The 20,507-nt window shown below is 38.9% G+C and overlaps 1 protein-coding gene across 2 annotated transcripts; it reads right to left on the bottom strand.

Moving 5' to 3' along the window:
* Positions 1 to 648: 648 nt before the first annotated feature.
* On the bottom strand, positions 649 to 5,608 carry LOC137194075 (spindlin-Z-like). Of its 2 annotated transcripts, none has more exons than XM_067605614.1 (5): positions 5,470 to 5,608; positions 4,771 to 4,812; positions 3,708 to 3,967; positions 3,081 to 3,314; positions 649 to 1,876 (listed from the first exon to the last, which is right to left on the bottom strand). In XM_067605614.1, the coding sequence occupies exons 2-5, from the start codon at positions 4,788 to 4,790 to the stop codon at positions 1,671 to 1,673; spliced, it is 720 nt and encodes a 239-aa protein (XP_067461715.1). In that variant the 5' UTR covers positions 4,791 to 4,812; positions 5,470 to 5,608; the 3' UTR covers positions 649 to 1,670. The 2 variants fall into 2 exon arrangements, with proteins under 2 accessions (XP_067461715.1, XP_067461716.1); XM_067605615.1 differs by lacking the exon at positions 5,470 to 5,608 and adding an exon at positions 5,248 to 5,440.
* Between the last annotated feature and the right edge of the window lie 14,899 nt (positions 5,609 to 20,507).

Here is a 20,507-nt window from a genome sequence, read left to right on the forward strand (position 1 = left end):
TAACTTTAAAAATTAAAACCTTTAAACATTTTACTCACATATCTTTGAAAGTTGTTTTCACCACTACATTTGAAAGGTGAAAATGGGTTCTTTTGAAAAACTAGCACTGGATTGAAGTAACATTTTTGTCAAAATTTGTGAGTCCATTCACGTTTTAAAGAATTCACTGTGTTTAGGGAGGTCAAGATGAGACATTTCTCAGCTCATATAACTGTATAAAGACTGGCATTCACATATTCTGTCACTGCTGTATCAGCAATAAATAGTTAAAGATGTAACAACAGAGGTCATAAGGTCAGGTCCTTGGATTGTAGCTTTAAAGTGATGGATGTCATTATGTAAAGGAAAACAGCCCAATTACAGGGTCAAAATACGCTCAACATTTCATAACAGATTAAGAACAGTATGCTAATTAATCATATATTATATATTAAGATCCAACTTTTAAGCTTTTCGTTGGTCATTTGAAGAGCTTAAATAAATAATTTATCAGGAAGTGCTCTTGTTCCTTATCTGATAAAATGTGTTTACTATTTGGTTAAATCTAAATGAATGTGTTACTGCTCACACCCTAACTCACATGATGGAACCACATATAATTTCTCCACTGCAACGCAAACAGCTGTCAACAATAACTGGACATGAAAATAATTTTCAAGCATCTTTGTTTAACGTTCATAAAAATGTTTCAGATTATATTTACAGAACAAAACATATTTAGGGTCACAATGAATAATATTTTGAGGCCTGAATATATCATATCACATCATTCAGTTTTGGCAAATAAAGACTTCAGTTCAAAATACTAAACAATGTCTGTAGCCAATTTAAACTACATAAATAGTGTGTAGCACAAACACCGTTGAAACAACTTGACATAAACATCGGAATTTTCTGATATATTATTATAATGTAGAAAACTTGCAGTTTACATGTTGAAACAGAAATATGATACATGACTTTTTAGAATAATCTGTGGTTTATATCCATGAAGTGAGACACAGTCGAGTCTCATCGATGCCTATACACTTTAACTGAAATCTGAGTTCACTGTGATGTAAAATCAGCACACTGGTCAAATGAATATTACTTCTAGATTCAACAAACTGAGGCGTACCCAGTGACACATATAAAGCACAGCAGACAAGTTTTGCCAAAATGTCACCAGCAGCACAGCCAGATATTCCAGATGAAATAAATAGCACAGGCATATAAAAGTGAAATGAAATACAAGTAAAACACAGAGGTATAGGTAAGAAAGCGGATTCTTTTAGTCTTAAGTGTTGTTTACAAAAAGTATGAATTTGGAGTTTGAAAGTTGCACTATACAAGTGTGATTTAATCAAAACAAACCTCTAGCTCCATTTCATCTGCTGGGCTATACAGCTGGTCTCAGACCTGCTTTATTTACACTGAAGAGGACCTAAGAGTCATACATTAAGGTCAACTTAAAATTGAGAATCAAAAACCTAGAAGTCTTGTAATGAGAGAACGAAAAATAAAACCTCTGGGAGCCAAAAAACAAAAAACAAAAAAACAAGACGGGGCTTTTGATCTTCGGCACATCGCCTCCCATTGAGGGAGAAGAAAAATCTGTAACACTAGAACAGGTAACGACTGGTCGGCACGAAGATAAGCCGTCAGCTGAAGACGAGACGGGACAGTCAGTACTAGGTGGTCTTCACCAGGTCGTAGACGTGGATGTGGACATCATCATCATATTTGATGTAGTATACCGTGGGCTTAGCTGGAACCTGGTAGATGACCAATCCCGTCCTCTTCAGACCATTATCTGTGACGTACTCCACCTGTTTACCCACAAGGCTCTCCGGCTCCTCACCCGGCTTTCTGTCAGCTGGCAGCAGGTGTTTGTTTTCTGGATGAAGGACAGATAAACAATAAGATAAGGTAGAGAAAGACTGAATAAGACCAGCCAGCCAAAGTTTAAACATTTGTTAAAAACGCATGGATAAAGGATATACCTCGTGATTTCCTATTTTTTTCTTGTTGTCAACAAAGCTCACATGCAGAGCCAAACCAGCAATGAACTGATCCTACTTACAAGTACTGCGTGTGTAGTGTATACGGTGGTTTGTTTAGAAACAGCTCCAAAGAGTAATACCAGCGATAAGACTGTCAGTCTCAGAAGAGAAGTTCCTTGTAGAGCAGGCGCCACTACACCTGCACAGGAATGCAGTTCTGTTTACAGAGCTTCGCTAGCTTGTTGTGCTACATACCACAACCTCTTGACTTTAGAGTTCTTTGAGAAATTTAAAATGAAGTACAAAGTCAAGAGCTTGTGATGTGTAGCACAACAAGCTAGAAAAGCTATGTTAACTAAACCGCATTCTCACGCATGCACAGTGGCATCTGCTGTACAAGGAACTACTCTTGCGAGAGCGCCAATCTTATCGTTGTTATTACTCTTTGGAGCTGTTTCTAAACAAACCACTGTATACACTACACACACACAGTACTTGTAAGTAGGATCAGTTCATTGCTGGTTTGGCTCTGCCTGTGAGATTTGTTAGTTAGTTTTTGGAGCCGTTCCTAAACAAACTACCGTGATCACAATCTTCATGAGGAAGCATGTCACAGCAGTGTGGCTCCCTGATGAGTTTTTAATAGTTTTTGGACAACAACAGAGGCTTATGGCACAGAGGAATATGATAAATAAGGCTTTGGATACACATACAATGTAAGTATTGTATGTAAGATGAATTCATTGTTGGTTTGACTCTGCGCATGAGATTTGTTGACTATAAGAAAAATACAGAAAATGCCAGCCAAATCCTTTAAGGTAGTAAATCATCTACAATATGCTTGCCCCAGTTTATATAAGCGTTTAGCCTAGTTTCCTCCAAGATAGTACTAGTCTCTTTGTGATAAGACCTGAGTGCCCGTTACAAAATGGATTCTTACTTTTAAATAAAGCAGAAACAAGGCAGAGACACTGAAGTGTTTTAATACTGACTATGTAAATTTGTCATGTTCTCTTCCTCCCACCTTTGCAGGAGCATCTGACATATGAAACATTGATGGTTTTATGCGCATAAACAATAAAGCTCTATATATGGTACCTGACTCAGGCAGCACACGTAGATCTCCGTCCTTGTAATCGTCCCACAGCTGGTACATGTACAGCACTGGGTCCTTCTCGTAGGTGATATAATACCAGTGGGTCATGATGGGGGCTCGGGACAGCACCATGCCTCGCCACTCGTTTTTCTCACCGTCCTCCTTTTCAAACAGATGTTCCACAGCTCGGCCCACCAGCTCCTCTGCCCCAGGAGGCACCTTGATCTTATTATTCACTGCGGGAAGGACAAGACACTTTGATACGCCTATTAACCAGACTTTTTTTTTTTATAGATCCCAGATGATAAAGCATACTGGGACATTCAAATATTATTATCTGACACTGCAGACAAAGCACCAATAAAATCTGCAAAAATCCTTGACAGACAATCAGTTGTGCTTAGTTCAGCTCTTTATCATATTAGACATTCTTCAAAAGTATCATAATAAAAATTATTGACTCATGTATTAGATATAATTAGTGTCTCAAGACTCAAGCGTTTCTATAACCAATTACTTTGATAAAAAATGATTCAACATACAGTTTACTTTAAGTTTTTACATTGCAGGCATATCTGGTAAAAAGTCAAAATATATCCATGATTAGAGATGGATGCTGTGATACTCACCGACTTTCTCTGACAACACCTGGAGGTTGGACACCCGATTGTCTTTGAACAGCTCGATGCCATAGACGCAATCAAAGCCATCGTATTTGACCATGTAGAGGGAGCTGTTAACAGTTAGGCGCTCCAGGACCGTGCCTTTCCACTTGGTCACGTTACCCTTCTCCCTCCAGGTGTGCTGGATCCTTCGGCCCAGCAGGTTGTCAGGATCTGGGCTCAGGGTCGACGCCGAACTCTCACTCAGCTCTTCACTGCTACGCTTCCTGTGAGCATATTAGTATTAAAATGAGTTGGAGATCTACAGTGCGATGATCTTTTTTAAGCTACAGATAAACAAATTTCTGTCATAGGTACTACTAATGAAGACTTTAGTGCTTCTAGACAAGTCATTATTAATATGAACATGGCAGGGTAACTTCACAAGTGTTGTCTTCTAACTGTAGTGCAGACAGGTCGGTGCTAGACATTCATTGTGAATAGAGCTACAACGACAATCAATTAGTCGATCAACAGAAAAGTAATTGTCAACTATTCTGACAACTGAATAATTGTTTTAGTCATTTAAGCAAGAATGATAAACATTTGTTGGTTGCAGCTTCTCAAATGTGAGGATTTTAGATTTTTCTATGTTATACATGACAGTTAACTAAATGTCTTTGGGATTAGGACCATTGTTCAGACAAGACAAGAAATGTGAAGACATCGCAATGGACTAATTTTTCACTATTATCTTACATTTTATAGACAATGCTATCAGCCATATGCCAATCAGCAGATTAATTGATTCCAAAGAACTGGTCACAACATGGTGTAAATGGCATTACAAAAAAATCTATTCAATGAAATATGAATGTTTTAAGGCAGTTTGACACCACTGAGGCTGAGGTTAAATTTAAGAGGGATGCTGGAAACTTTAGGATTAAAGTTGTTAATAGAAGTTATTAGCTTTGTAGGGGGTTTGTTTACAGAGCAGATTACTGTGTGTTCCTGCTGGTGGTGGATCATAGATAAGTATACTGAGGTTCACTGTAATGTACTGTAGGTAAGACTGGCTTGGTGAGCCTACCTGCCCCGTTTCTTTGACATGTTTCCATAAATTCACACAACCCTGTGAAACACAAAAGACACTCAGTTAGTGATGACAGGACCCTTCACTCCTCACTAACTTCACATCTTAATAAAAATATTTTAACAGTACTAAGATCCACACTTAGTTCTGTACCCAGCGGGTCTGCTGCCCTGAACTCAATCAACCACAGTCATGCAAATTAGCCAACAGACCCGCATTACCGGATGTAAACAACAAAACTGCGACAAGCCCAATGCTACTGCTAACTAGCATAGCTCGATGCTAACACAGACTACAGGTTATATATTTACACAGCTAACTATATGGCTAATAAATGTCTAACTTCACCGAGGCTAGCTGAATAAATGTCAACGAGTCGAGTGTCGTCGAAAATGTGTTGCAACAGTCTGTCTTAAAATAGTAGGTAGCCATGTAGCTTAATAACATTAATGAGTCCTTTCAGTCTCTGTTTACCTTAAATGAGTCACAATTCTGAGAATTTGGCTCCTGCATTTCTACACATAAGCTAACTGAACAAAAGGAAATGCATCGCCATGTAAGCGCTGAATTTGCACCCTGGTTGAAACTGAAATTAACGGGTAAAATAAGGACTGACTTTAAGAAATTAATTTACATTTTTAATGTGCTCGATAAGCTCAATAGGCGGAAGCCGCCGGAATAAACTGTTTGCCCTACCTGATCAATAATTTCACATGTGTTTGTCTTTGCAGAGCAGATTCCACCACCTAACGTAGGCTAAATACACGGAAACGACCCTGATGTGGACTACAACTACCAGAAGGACGCCAGAGCTCTCAAAGCATTCTGGGACTTGAAGTCAGTTTCATGTATTTCCTGTCAATTTAGTTCAACCACTAACAACTCTGGTGCAAAGTGACCACGTTTACATAGTCCTGTGTTTAATGTATACATGTTATATTATGAATTACTTGATATTCATATTAACAATATTTTTTCCCTTTTCGTTGTTTGTAATTATGTTGAAGCAACGAAAGTTTTAAAACTACATTCCCCATCATTCACCACATGTTAATGCCACTGTTTGTTTGTTTTTTAAGTTTAATCGTTGACTACTGCAAATTTCCACTATTTTTTTTATCCCCTTAACACCAAAATAAAAATATTACAGTCACAGACAGAGCTAGAGGAAGCAAGTTTTAAAGTTAAGTTATTGAAGGTAATCAATATAGCCTAGCTCGGCTAAAATGTTTTTTTTCTTCTTTTAAATTAAATTTTCAGTTTAAATTACATTCCTCTAACACTTTTTAATCTGATGTAGGTTATAACCCCTCAATGTGTATCTTTATTGAACACTAAAAGCCAATTTATGAATTTAAAATAATTATTTTAGCTTAAAATCACACAATTGATATGGGTTTTGCGGTAGCCAATATGGGCAGAATAGCTAAACTGCTAAAGTGTATATATACACCATAAGAAGTACTTTCATATCAACAACATTTTGACTGTTTGCTATCAAGACAGAGCACTGAAAAAAGGAAGGTGGGTGTTTTTTTTTAGGCTGAAATGCTAATATCTGCCACAAGATGTCACACTAAACACAAACTCTCTGCCACTGGCTCTATTAAAAGACTTGAGATGATGGAATGACTAGTGTAGAGAGTGAAAGATGCAGTACCCTTGGGTGCTTGTCTGACAGCTTTTTCAGGGTGAAAGCTTTTGCTTTTATCTTGTGCCAAACCACCTGCGTGTGTATGACTCACCTGAAGTGAATAAATAGAGTGCATAAACCTTCACCTCCTGTCAGCAGTGATTATACACACATCCTAAATTAATGATGGTTCCATTCCTTAAGAAAAAACTTTATCATTCCATTCATTCACGTTTATTTCTCTCTTGTTGGTGTGAAATGTCAATTCTCTGACATACTAATACCCATTTACCAAACATTACACATATTCTATGACCAAACTGAACAGCACAGTATGATGCATTTGCCTGCAGCCCATTTTTGAAAACAATTAAGTATAAATATAAATGGCTTGCCAATGAATTAACAATCCAAACAGTCTGTTTTGGTATTTACTATCATTTATATGATCAGGATCAGAGCTGCAGCTACTATTAAGGACATTAAGGTCATGTCCTCTGTATTTTCCTGGGAATTTAGAAGTACATTTTACAATTACAAAATTACACATTGTGGGTATTTCATAGGCTGATTTCAATATTGTTAGACTTATTGTATTCAAATTTGAAAACTCTTGATCCAAATAGAAATAAAGAATTTAGTACCCAGAAATGTATTCCTGGCAATGTGGCAAAGGTTCAGAAACTGTATTTTGACCTTCACACTTTCACAGAGAGTATAATTCAATAGTTAAGTGTAATTTTAAGTAAATACAATTGGTTTTTAAAAACACAAAATATGAACCGATTAGAAAAAAATGTAGACCTTTTTAGTGTTTGGTCCAAATTTTCTGAGGCGAATGAAAGGGGTTTTGGGGGCACGTGTGCTGATGATCTCAGTGTTTAAAATCCTTGCTGTGGTTCTGATCATAATTTATATCTGCCTTAAAAAAGTTGAGTGAACTACTCTGCAGATACAGACGGAAATGCTGTGAGCTGTGAGTCAGTGTTGTTGCGCTGTAAGCTGACAGCCTTCATGAGAATGCCAGTGTTGTATCGACACAAAGCTGTCCGGCATCCAAGGTTGCCTCTCTTGTCCTTGTTGTTGTCACAGCAACAGAAAAGACCTGGATGTTGGAGAACCTGACTGGCTTCTTCTTTTTGTTACATTTAGTCCCAAGATGCCATACAGTAGGCGTTCAGTAAATCAGTAGAGGTCACTCAGTTTTCAGGGCAAAAGCAAGTACGGAGCAAACCTGCAACTCAGCACATCTCAAACCCAGCAGTCACATCTTCGCCACTCAAATGTGTTGATTTAAACTGAGTGTGTTGCTGTTTCTCAGCCACAAGGCCCCAAAATATGTTCACTCATCTGTCTGACTGACATCTTCCGATGCTCGTCTCTTGCAGTTTTCTCCAACGCTGCCATCTGAGGAGGGGAGCCCACAGCGGCCCTCTCTCCCTTGGGATACCGTGAGAATACCGTCTCCAAAAATAGAGGTCTCCTCCTCTCCTTCCAACCAGCTCCTCCAGGTATCTGTCACTTACATTTTTTATGACTGGATGGAAGAAACACAGATTATCCACACACTCATCCACATAAATGATCTCCCACTGAGAAGTGCTGTTGATGGTTTTTGTCAAGTATTGCAGGGAGATTGCATAGTAGACTCATAAAGTCAGCCCAAGGTTAGTGTGTGTGTGTGTGTGTGTTTGGCCATTGATTAGATATCTCTATTATTAGCAACATCCCTATGCAACCTGAACTATGATAGCTTTAGAGGGATGGCATATCATGGCTGTATCATGCGTCTACAGCTGAATTGAACTTGACTGTTATGTGTGTGTGTGTGTGTGTGTGTGTGTGTGTGTGTGTGTGTGTGAGTGTGTGAAGAAGGGTGTTGGAGCTAAAAGTGAAATGTGCTGCTGATGACTGTTTTCAGCAGCTTTAATTAGCAGGCTTCTGTCTCCGTCTGGATCACAGCTCACCTTTCCTCTCTGAGGATAAAATAGCAATTATGAACATGTTTGGCAAAATCTTATGAGCCAAATCAAGACCAAACATGAGGATAGAGTATCTTGAGTATTTCAATTTGATTTGTAAAGAGTTTCCAGAGACTGTAAGGCCACTAGATATAAAGCAACACTTGAACACGTGCATTTAGCTGGTTATTCCTGTGTTTTCTTAATGTTTTGGTGAAAGCTAATTCCCCTTCAGTGCTGAGACTATTTTCACATGTTTAACACAGTTTTCAAACAATACATTGGCTGCATATTTCCCAGGAGAAATGTCATCTATGTAGAAGTGTGGAAATATATTTTCTTCACGGTTAGGAATGAGATTCACAGGGGGGCACACCTGCCTTTGGCTTGTGGTAGCCCATCCTCATATACTTAGCCCAATAAATTAAAATCCCCAAAGACCAAATTCAGCGTTTCTAGTGAGAGAATGAATCACCTTTGGATTCCATGCGCATAAATTAATCTTGGAGTATATGTGATGATGAAGTGCTGCATCGTCAGGTTGACAGTTGGGGTCTCCCTGAGGTGTTTTTCTCACCTATTCTTCAACTCATCCACAGCTAACACACGAACATGCGTGCCAACAAGATTTACTGGTTTACTTTTACTTCATGGACGTTGGAGTGGTTGGTGTTTCCAGTTTCCAGTGTCAGTAGGCTGTCTTGAATAACAATTATTGATGCTACAAAGTATGAATAAAGTACCACCAAAATAACACCAACTGCATAATTAGCAATTATCCTTTCTGACAGCTAAAGGTAGCCGTAGCATCTGTCATCCAGCACTTACCCATAACACTAAATGTTTCAATGTAATTATATCATGTCGGTGTGATAATAAGTAAATCCTCTCATTAATTGGGTCTTAGGATTGTGTAGCTCTTGCTGTCACAGCTAATTGACCCCAAGAATGAGGTGGAGTAGATCTGCCTTCATTTATGCACAACTCTAATTAACACTAGAACCAGAAAGGAATGCAAGCACGTGTGTGTGTGTGTGTGTGTGTGTGTGTGTGTGTGTGTGTGTGTGTGAGTGTGTGAGTGTGGGTGGGCGTGTGTGTGTGTTCTTGTACCCCTGTGTGTGACATTGAATCTCTTGACCCCAATCAACTGAGCCAGGCCATTTAGAAAAATCTTTAAGAAGCATACATGTAGAGCACTGTACATCACGGTTTAATAATACACACTCTTTTCATATTATATACTATAGTATTTGGTAGTTGTGTCATACATATTATACTTACACAAACCAAAGTCCTTTGTATATGCTAGTCTAGTACCACACATTAAAGCCTTTAGTATATATGTTATAAATCCATGGTTCCCTTCCTTGTTTGTCCGATGTACCACCACAGCTCTATCAGATGGAGTTAGGTTCCAAGTCTTCATACGATTGTTTAATAGTATTTCATTCTAGAGGAAACACAGTGGCCATAGTGGATTTGTGGCCAGATATAGTGATTGTGTGGAGCTGTTGATGGCTTGTGGGTCTTTTTTCTTTTTCTCAGTAGGTTTGGTAATTGGTTTGGTAATTCATACTACAACCACATAGAGTGGCAGAAGCAGGACGTTTCAGCCATTAATCTGTTACTCTTAGCTATCCATGTAGACTTTACTGCTTGTTTGTGAACACCACTTTGTGTAAAAGTGTTACAACTCACTCAGGTAAGCGGGAAACTGAAGCGTGTGATGTGCAGTCGGCCTTAAACCTGCAATAACTTATTTTTATGAGAGCAGTCAGACTGAACCAAAACAGAAAGTTAAAGTTGCAGGCTTGAAAATCACAAAAAAGATCTGAAAGATGCTAAAAATGCACCGTTGAGCTGTGGGGAAATGCTGTGTCAGGTGATATTTCTCTGTGGATTTGTTACTATGAGCAACCTCTTAACCACACAAGTAGTCATCTGATTCATTGTTTCAGAAATATTGATTATACTGTAGCACTTTAAGATCAGCAACACACCTATTTGTAATATTTTTTTTGTTTTCCTCCTCAAAAACACAAATATGTGGATATATAATTTTTTAAAACTAAAATCAGAATTTATATTTTTTCAGCTTAGCTGAGTCACTCCACAATCTTTCCAGGTACCACATGACAATTGTACGTACATATCACACAAAAAACATATATATGTGGCACCAAAGTGAACATTTTTGTTATAATATTGTAGACTTTATATTGTTTACTGATTGTTTTTGATTTTTTAAAAATCAGAATGTTTAAAATGAATGGAAATGAAGCTGGTCATATTGGATTTTCTGGAGAAAATCTGCTTTTTCAAATTGACTTGAAGGTCCATTTACTTGCGTCTATTATCCCAAGTGACTGATGTAAATGGGAAGGGTGTAGCGTCTTGCTCAAGGACACTTCGACAGGAATCTGTGTTATTGAAGGACAGAGTAGCTTTGGTGGAGATGCAATCTGACACTGTCTGCTTACGGGACAGCCTCATTCACTGTGAGGCAGCCGCCTCAGAGGACACAGACGTGTCTCCTTTTACTCCTCACACGTTAAACAATTTGAGCTTTGTGTTCCCCCACTGAGATAATAAACAGTGTTGAATATATTGATCACTGCACCTTCCAGTGCTACTGCATCAAATGTTGATTCCACTTCATTTTGGGTAACAGTGCCGTGTTACTCTCCGTAGTCTCTCCTGCAGACCTCAGGACTCCTAGTGGACTCTCTGTGTCTGCCCACGCTTTCTCTCCCTTGTTCTTCAATCCTTTAATCTCTGCATAAACCCACTCTGACTTTATAGTCCTGAGTCATACTGTATCACAACAGACTCCTCTCCTCTCCTCTCCTCTCCTCTCCTCTCCTCTCTCCTGTTTCTGCAGGTATATTTTAGGGTTTTCACAGCGTTTCACGATGTGTGTGTTCTTCTTGTCACTGCTACACAGACAGCAGGGGGTGCTGCTCAGTCGATTGATTGCTGATTCCATAGGAGCTCAGCTGTGTGTGTGTCTGGGGTTGTATTATGTGTGTGGGCAGTAGTGTTGCTTTTCTGCTGATATACTAATATGTAGATAGTAACTACACCAGAAAACATTCAGATATTTAACAAATGAACAAATTGTTTTTTGAATATTGCAGCTGGCATGATTGGAGTATTTAGAAAATCCTCAGCTAATTATTAATATAATAAATAACTAATGTATTTTAAAGTATTTAAATCTCAGAAAACAAAACACAAATGATCACAAAATTCACAAAGAGCAGAGTAAAGCTGAAGCAATGGAAGAAGTATTCTGATCTCTTAATTGAGTGAATTTTGAAATACTGAAATGTAAAAATACTCAACAGCAATTCTGCATTCAAAATCTCACTTAAAGTATGTAAGTTTAACAGCAAAATGTTCTTAAAGTATCAAAAGTACTCATGCTGCAGAAAGGTCCCTCAGTGTTATATTAATATAAATAATATATATTTATTATAATTTCTGATCATTTACCCTGTGAGCAGCGTAACTTCTAACTAAAGCTGTTCAAATAAATATAGTGGGATAAAAAGTACAACATTTTTCTCTAAAATGTGAGGTATTAAATGGAAATACTCAAGTTAAGTACCCGCAGTGAAAAATATTTTTCTCTTATTGTCACCTGACTGTGATGTTGTGACTGTGAAAGCTGTTTTCAAATTAATCTGGTGAATGAGGAAAGTTTCACTGTGCTCACCAAAAATCTGAGTTTAAGACATGAACCTACGAGCAGGATTTGTGACATCACAACTAGTTTGGAGCCAATCATGCTCTGGTATGCAACTTACACAAGTGTGATGTGGAAACTTCAGCCTCCAGTGCACACACACTGAAAATAACGTTATAGTGAAGTAGGAGACTTCTCATTCCAGCAGTTAAACTTTTGAAGTCAACAATATTTGCATATTCATAGTTTCTGGAAGTTTTAATGAGGAGGAAATAGTAGATGTAATTTTAAGAATTTTTAACTAGTTAACTAATCTTTTTTGTGGAAAAGCAATTTCAGACAAAACATTTTTATTCAAAGCAGAGTATTTTTATATAACTTCAAACATGTCTGGAGGGGATCTTTAAAATTGTGCTTATGTGCAGTATATGAGTAAGGGTACTTAGCTACTTTAAATTAATGTAAAGTAATATTTAAAGTATTATAACTGCATGAAACGACCATTGTTACTGAGTTGAATAAACATATAAGTCATAGTTGTACAGCATGTACAGTAGTATAAATGTCTGTCCCTGACTGACTGAGTGAGTCACTGACTGAGTGATGAAGTTAACTTCATTAGTCAACTGACCGATACTCACCTCGGCCGGGTGTCGCCACGTGTCGCCACTTCCTGTATCCATTGTTTGAAATTAAAGGCCCTCTAGTGTTTCATATACAGTCCAGCCATGTAATAGGTTTTGACCTAGTGTTGTTTCCTCCCAATATGCTGCTGTTGTTATATAGTCACTCTTGGCAAGTACAACTATAAATATAATCCATCTTGACCAATCAAATAAATGCTTTCTGCCCACTGAGCAGTGTAATAGATAGGATTATCAAGCTTTGCCAATCACCGATTTGCACACACTAATTTCTGCTCCAGAGGGCTGCGGCTTTCCAGTAAGTGGAGCATGTGAGTCTGATTTTTATACGGAGTCAGAGGTTTTATAGCTGCAGCACAACATATGGGAAGACATGACCATTGGGGGCAAATTTCATAGCATCCCCATGCGCATGTTGTGGAAACAAAGTGCAGATATGCGCAATAGCAATGTGGTGAGCTCTACAAAATGCCATCTGTGGCCAGAGGCTGTGACTGTTAAAACGGCATTAAATCTTCAACCTTCTTCTTCTTAATAGTGAATACTTACTGAAACCTGCAACAGTGTGAAGCCCATTTGTGACAATACTGTTCATTGAAAACATGTCAAACACGCGTCCACTTACATGTCATCATCTGACTGCAAGGCCTCCAATCTCTTGCTTTAGATTTAAATAGGTGAATTTTTATTTTCCCGTTTACTGCGATCTGGTTTGATTTCATGAGTCCGTATGATGAAAGCACTGCTGATAACGATACCGCAGGGTAGCTGTGGAGTAACAACATGCCTCATCCTCTTTCCTGCACCCATCGTTCTCTTTGGCTGTGTGTGTGTGTGTGTGTGTGTGTGAGAGAGAGAGAGAGAGTGAGTGTTTGGTGGTGACGGTGGCAGTAGGGTGGGGTGGGGACAAGCTGTGTGTCTTGGTGTGGGGCTTGTGGGTGAGGAAGAGACAGCAGGAGAAAGAGAGCTGGTCTGCAGCTTTACTCTTCCTGTGACTCAGCAATTTCAGAGATTCATTTTGTAAATAATCCCCGCTTCTCATTTCTGTTCCCTCCACTCCTTATCCCCTTTGCCCTTTTCACACTCCATCACCAGCTCTTCCCCTCGCTCCCAATATTCATTGATGCCTCATTACTTAATTGCTTTTGTATATAAAAATAACATCTCATCATTATAATGAATCTAAATTAGAGAAAAGGGAGACGGAACATTTGAAAACTCATCATACAACCATTGTCTTATTATCGCTTCTGTTACTAGAAAAGTGATTGAGATGGGAAACATAATCTGGTAAAATAAAAAATAAAAAAAAGAGGAAAGGCATTATTTAAATTCTGGTGGTTTGCGGTGGGATCTTCAGCTGAATACCCATCACTGACAGCCCTCATCTGTTTAGTGCAGAGAGAGACGTCAGAGGCACTTTGCTGAAAGCAGAGAGAGACGCAGGGACAGAAATAGACCATACTGGGATATCTGAGGAGAGGAGGAGAAGGGAGAGGCCTGGGGTATTCTGCCATCCGAGATAACACCGACTCTCCAGCATGGTGGGGTGGAGAATTAATGCCAAGAGAGACAATGAGGAGCATGAGTGTGCTCTGGGTCATGCAGTGAACTTGTGCGTGTGTCTGCTCTGAGACACGAGGTGGTCGAATCAGCGGAGGCCTGAAAGAAGACAGAGGGAGGAAGAAGAAAGGAAATGAGCTTCCATTTCAACCCTATTAGATTAGGAAGAGAGTCATGGGGACACTGGAGAACATTTGTAATGCAAGAGCAAATGCGTATAAAATGTAAACTCAGCAGTGGATGTTGATCATTTTTCTCATCGGCCCATTATGTATCAATTAACAGCACATTTTAGTTTAAAGCACTGACTGCTAGGCTGATAATGACTTACATTTTAATTTCACGTCATTATTCAGTCTGATATGAGAACTAATTTCTGTCAGGGGAGGCAGTGACTGACAAACAGTAACCATCTACTCAATGTCATTTTCAGGCAACACAGACATGGCAACAGTTAGAGGATCCTTTAATGCTGTAGCCAAGATTGTAAAAATACTGACGTCAAGTCCCCTCTGCCATTCCAAGTAAAGTCATATTCACTATTTTTTAATTATTTGGATTTTTTTAAAACATTTTATTCATTCAGTTAAATGTTCATATTGTATATAAAGCTTCCTTCACATGGCGGAAGGAATAAGGTGGGCAAACAAATGAGAGAATCCTATATTGTGTTATTTGTTGGCTTAAAAGTAATCATATTCTAATTTTATTGAGTATAAAACAACTAGAATCAGCCTATCAGTGTTAAATTTTAATTGTAAGATATAAACTTCCTACAGAATGTTAAAAGCTAATTGTCCTTGGCGTCCTAATTGGTACCTATGGTCCTGATAGCAGTTGCTGGTTTCTAACTTAGAAAAGATGCAGATGTAAGAGTTGTTATTTTTGTCAACTTTCAGCAAGCTGTACACGCTGCGTAAATCTCATCTCCTGCTTTTGTGCCCATTTTCCCTCCATAGTTTTCCTGGCTCTGGCACAGGAAAGTGACCGCTCTTAATCCTGCCCACAAAGCTCCGGATACTGAGTCAGAGGTCTAGAACTTGATGCAAGAACTCGTCACGACAACATTAGTGACTTTTCATGACGACACCTGACCTGTTAACCAGGGCTCACGCGCCCACCTGATATCCTCAGACTGCAAATTACGTCTCTCGACATTTTAGTCCAAAATCAGTGGGATCCTCACGTCAGCCACGTCAGACTGCAGGGTCACTGGTTTGACTTTTCCTCGAAGCTCACTGTGCCCAGACCTCACTCCCACTCATTTCCATTACTCACCACTTATTTATACTGGTTTCACTTATCATATCAAGGCCAGAACTGATTGAAGCCACATTATTAACATGTGCACAGATGACATAGCTTACAGCGCATGTTCAAAAAAGCCGAAGTTGAGATAATTTCTTCAGTCAACTTTGTCCTGAGCAGTGGGGTCACCCAAAGGATGAAAGGACCATATCTTTTTTATTGCATCTGCGACCTCCCTCTGTTACAGTGCACTTCTTCTTTCTTGCTACCAGACTTGTTTTCCGTCTGGCCCTGTAGATAATTAGTTGAAATCATTCTTTATTTTTCCAGGTACAAATGATGCTGTTCACCTTTCCGATGATACAGGTCACATTCATTCAGATAAACCCTTGTAATTACATATCAGAATTATCATAATTATAATTCAGTGTGCAGGGAGATCCTCTGAATTATCCGAGGAAATCTGAGCAGGGTATTGACTCACATATAAATTCAAAGAATATGCAATCATTGAAAATAAGTTTGTTATTTTACATGTGAAGAAGTGAATATTGTCTAATGCACAACGTGGGGGGATTAATTCATTCAAAGGAAGGTGGTGAACTCTCTCACACTGTCCACACCAGGTTTATTGAAAAAGCAACATTTCAGTCTTAGACCATCACCAGGTATTAAACTCCCAATATGAAACATCTTACTCCAGTCACAGGTTCCTGCAATCTATCAAAATGGAATAAAATCACAAGCACCTGAGACCCGGACAGGCAATTATTTATCAACGAGTGAAGTTTAAACAGGCGAAGTGGTTGGAAGTCTGAGCATACATGGGAACACGTTAAATTTCCAATTTCTCTTATGAAAACTGGAGCAGAGCTTTTCAGGCAGGACACTTAGGTCATGTGTGCATTATATATCATTATTTATATATCAAAATCACTGGCTCATTCTTCTTGGCTACCAGCTGACAAGTAACATCCAATCATGTTTATTCAGATGTACGACACGGCCATCATGACCTGACACTGCTGATTCACTCATGCTAACACCTTTTGCTGCTACAGCTCCTTCCTCCATCTTAACCTCCTCGTTATGTGCTATATTTTTTGTATTATTCATTTAAGGAGGATGTATCATGCACATTTTCAGGTCTATATTTATATTCTGGGGCCCTACTGGAATATCTTTGCATGATTTACAATTTTAAAAAACTCCTTATTTATGTTATACTGACCGTTAATGCATGCAGCCCCTCAGTTTTAGCTCCTGTCTCTTTAAGGCCCCCCTCCCGATGAGCCCACTCTGCTCTGATTGGTCAGCTTTTGGAGGTTGCATCTCGGCCAACTTCCGACGGTTCCAGAGGCTACATAAACAAACAAGAGTAGTAGGATTTCATTCACTTATTTATCTCATTCTTTACTTGAAATGGACACATCTCAAATACATCTGTACATGTTCAAGCCTGAATCCGATGCGAAATATGCGAGTGGACAACGTGAACAACCTTTGGAACATCCTTAGCAACAAAGGCTACAACAACAGAAAGCCATTTGTGGGCATGGGCAAACAATCTGACGTCATCACGAAGAAGAAGTAGAGGTAACATTGCAAACAAAGCGTTAGGAGCAAGCTGAAGCCCTTGCTTTTGACTTGCAGTTTGCATTTTTACATACGTTCACCTCAAGTTTTTGAACTTTGACCATGTTTAACATAGATATCCAACATCATAAGACTATCAAACTAACTCCTCTTTAACTAAGATTTCACTCTATGCATTTGTCAAGAGGGGATTAGTCCTCCAGCTGAATCCTCATGAAACCATAATCCAATGTGGACAATGAAAATAACATGAAAAAGCAAAATTGTGCCTTAAAAGCAACAGGAAACAGTCAACTCCAGTCGCCTCCTATTTTCACGCGTCCTTTAGCAAAACAGCTGATTCTCTAACACTGTGTTTGATTGTGGAAGCTCACACATCTAAGATTGTTTGGCTGTAAATAATACACACTCCTGCAAAAGACCAATGCTTCCTTGAAATAAATAAAGATAAATATGCCACGTCATGCTGAGAACAAACAGATAGACACTACGGCATACAGGCTCATTAGATGCTATGCTGAGCACACAGCCGAGCCTTTCTGTGCTTTTTTATTGCATTTGTTCGTCTTAGCAGGACTTACCCGAGGTCTGTTTGTTCCCAGGTGAGACAGAGAGATGAGGGTACTGTTAGGACCCAGGGGTGCTCTGTGCAGAGTTGATGGATGCTGGTGGGATTTCTCTATCCTCCTGACAATTACCGTCACTGCTGTTCTCCCCCTCACACCCAGAAACAATGGCCTGCTTGAGATGCCTTAGCACACAGTCATCAATCTTTTCTAAGGCCACTTTAAATCACTATTGGAGATTATGTTTCTGCACAAAGTGCTGGATTACACTAGAAATGCAAGACCCCACAGCAGTATATTAGTGATTATGGTCACATAGCCAAACACAATGACGGAGCAGAACAGACTGGCCCTTAGGTTAATGCTCGACAAGAGCAAAAAGCCCCGCACAGCCGGAATTAAATAGCTCTGTTAAAGGGTCACAGCAACAAATAGTTTATCTTGTTTATAGTTTTTCTGTTTTCTGTCACTTTCTCTCTGCCTCTTCTCACTCCCACTTTACAAGCACACAATAAATCTATGGCAGCTTAGAGACAAGAAAGAATGACCTTGTGATTTGCAGAAAGCCATTTTTGTGGTGCCGTTTGTTTCACTATGCAAGCACGTCAAGAGGAGAGAAATTCGTTGCTCATGTTTGTGTTTGAATATCTTTGGAAACATCTTCAGCATAGATGAATCCGGGTTGCAGGAAGAAGTAGTTAAGTCTCCATTACGGCGATGACACTTGTAAACCCACATATAAACACTATCATTTATATAAAAGGGTCTCACTGTTTGAATGCTTGTGCCAAGAAATATGTCCAGTTGATCCAGTGAAAGCAGCTATATGTTTGAAATATAGTCATCATTTTAAAATACAGTTATAATCTACTAAACTTAATTTTTCAGCAAAATTTGACTGCTAGTCCAGTTTGTACAGATGGCTCTTTACTGCTCTCTGTGCTGTTCTGTTATCAGCTGCTCTAACAATAAAACTAAGACTTTGGAAAAACCAGAAGCGTAAGTCACAAGCATCTGCACCATGAAATCAGTTTTGCTTTCATATATCTCCATTAAATCCTCATGTTTCAGTTGCATTCAGACTAGTCTTGTGATACCAGACAATCAGATATCTCCACCTACCAAAGTCTGGGGATTCCTAAATGCACAGTAGTTGCTTGAACGGCGGCAAGAATGGCTGCTAACAAACAAACAAACAAGGAAACACCTTACTGGAAATTATGCTCTCCCCACCATTCTCCTCCATAGTGAACTGCGTGTCACCGCACCAATATGGAGGGCTGCTCTAAAGACTTAATAATGAAACCTTGGAGACTGTCCTCACTCTCTATGAGCAAAGCGTTTAGAGACTGACCTGTAAGTCTACATTCAGACCGACCAGGTGGATGGGGCTGATGGTGAGCTGCCACCCCACTGATCTCTTGTTAGCTTGGTAACTTTATTATTATTATTTCCTACAGAAATTCCACTTTTACAGTATCATGTGATTTTTTTATTAGTTTAAATTATGCTTTTATTCTGATTAAAATGCAAGAAATCATGGAGTTTTATGAAATGAATCATACGTTAGCAAGTCATTCATGCTGGGTTAAATTAAGCTCACTTTAACATCCAGACAGTGGAGGTCAGACAGAAGTGCTACATTCATATTTTTTCACAAAGCCTGCTTATTAAATTGATTTTAGACCCGTGTTTAGAGATTGTGTTCAGTTCCACTCAGACACCACAGTAACACATATATCAGCGGCTGGATTTGTCTATAGTAGCATTTTCACTTCAAATGTTACCACAGCCAACATCAAGGAAAATTCACATTTTGTATTGTATTTTGCATTCACCCTGTTGTAGAGATTCAGGAAATGCAGACGTATTTCTTGGCGAGCTTCCTAACACTTTCCAAATGAACTTCAATTTGACTTAAATCATTTAGGCAGCTGGTTTGCTTGGAAAGTAAGTTGTCATAGAAGTCAGTCCCCGTGTAATTAGCTACAATCGCTAATCCAAGGGTGTAATTTCTATGTTTACTTTCAGGTTGGACTCAGAGGCATGAGTTAAATGATTTATGTAAAACTGAAGTGTATTTGTAAATAGTCAGGAGGCTTGCAATGCTTCCCACAATATATTGTATATTGTTTTTCTGCGTTAGCCTAACGAGCTACAACGGAGGCTAAAGTTTTATACATATTCAGAATGGACACAAATTTGAGAATTAAACCTTTAAACATTACAAGATGTTTGAATTAAATCTAAATGTTTAAATGTTTAAAGACATAACACACACACAAAGATTGGGAGGTAACGTAAGTGATGTACTTTGAATGTGTGTAGTTATTAAAATCGTTGCAATGAGGGGCACACTTGGATGGTGAATTTTTTTTTTCTTTCTGTGCGTGTGTGAATGTGTGAGTGTGTCTGCTCTGATGAATAACCACAGAGTCACTGAGTACAGACCTTGACAGAGCAGAACAGATGAGATGATTCAGACGCCAAAGCATTGTCCTGGCTCTCATCACTTCAGCCGGCGGCCCAGAGCAAATATTATCGGTGGAGGTGGATGATGGAGTGAAATTATTGAGCGGGGGCCTTTGTTTCCTGTTGCAGAACAATCACAGCTGAAAGAGCCTAAAGACTCGAGGAGGTTAAATGTTTTGCTAACGAAACAAAGTGCTTGAGGAAAAAAAGGTAATACCTGCCTGGACATTTTTTTTTCCATTTCTCCATGAATCATATTTCCTGTTCTCTATATTTCTTGTATATCAATGCTTTGCTCTCTGCATCAGCTTTTTTTCTTCATCCTCTCTCTTTCTCTCCTGTTCTTTTGGCCAGGGGGTTCAT

Source organism: Thunnus thynnus, chromosome 12 (assembly GCF_963924715.1).
Source record: "Thunnus thynnus chromosome 12, fThuThy2.1, whole genome shotgun sequence".
In the NCBI taxonomy this organism is placed as follows: domain Eukaryota; kingdom Metazoa; phylum Chordata; class Actinopteri; order Scombriformes; family Scombridae; genus Thunnus; species Thunnus thynnus.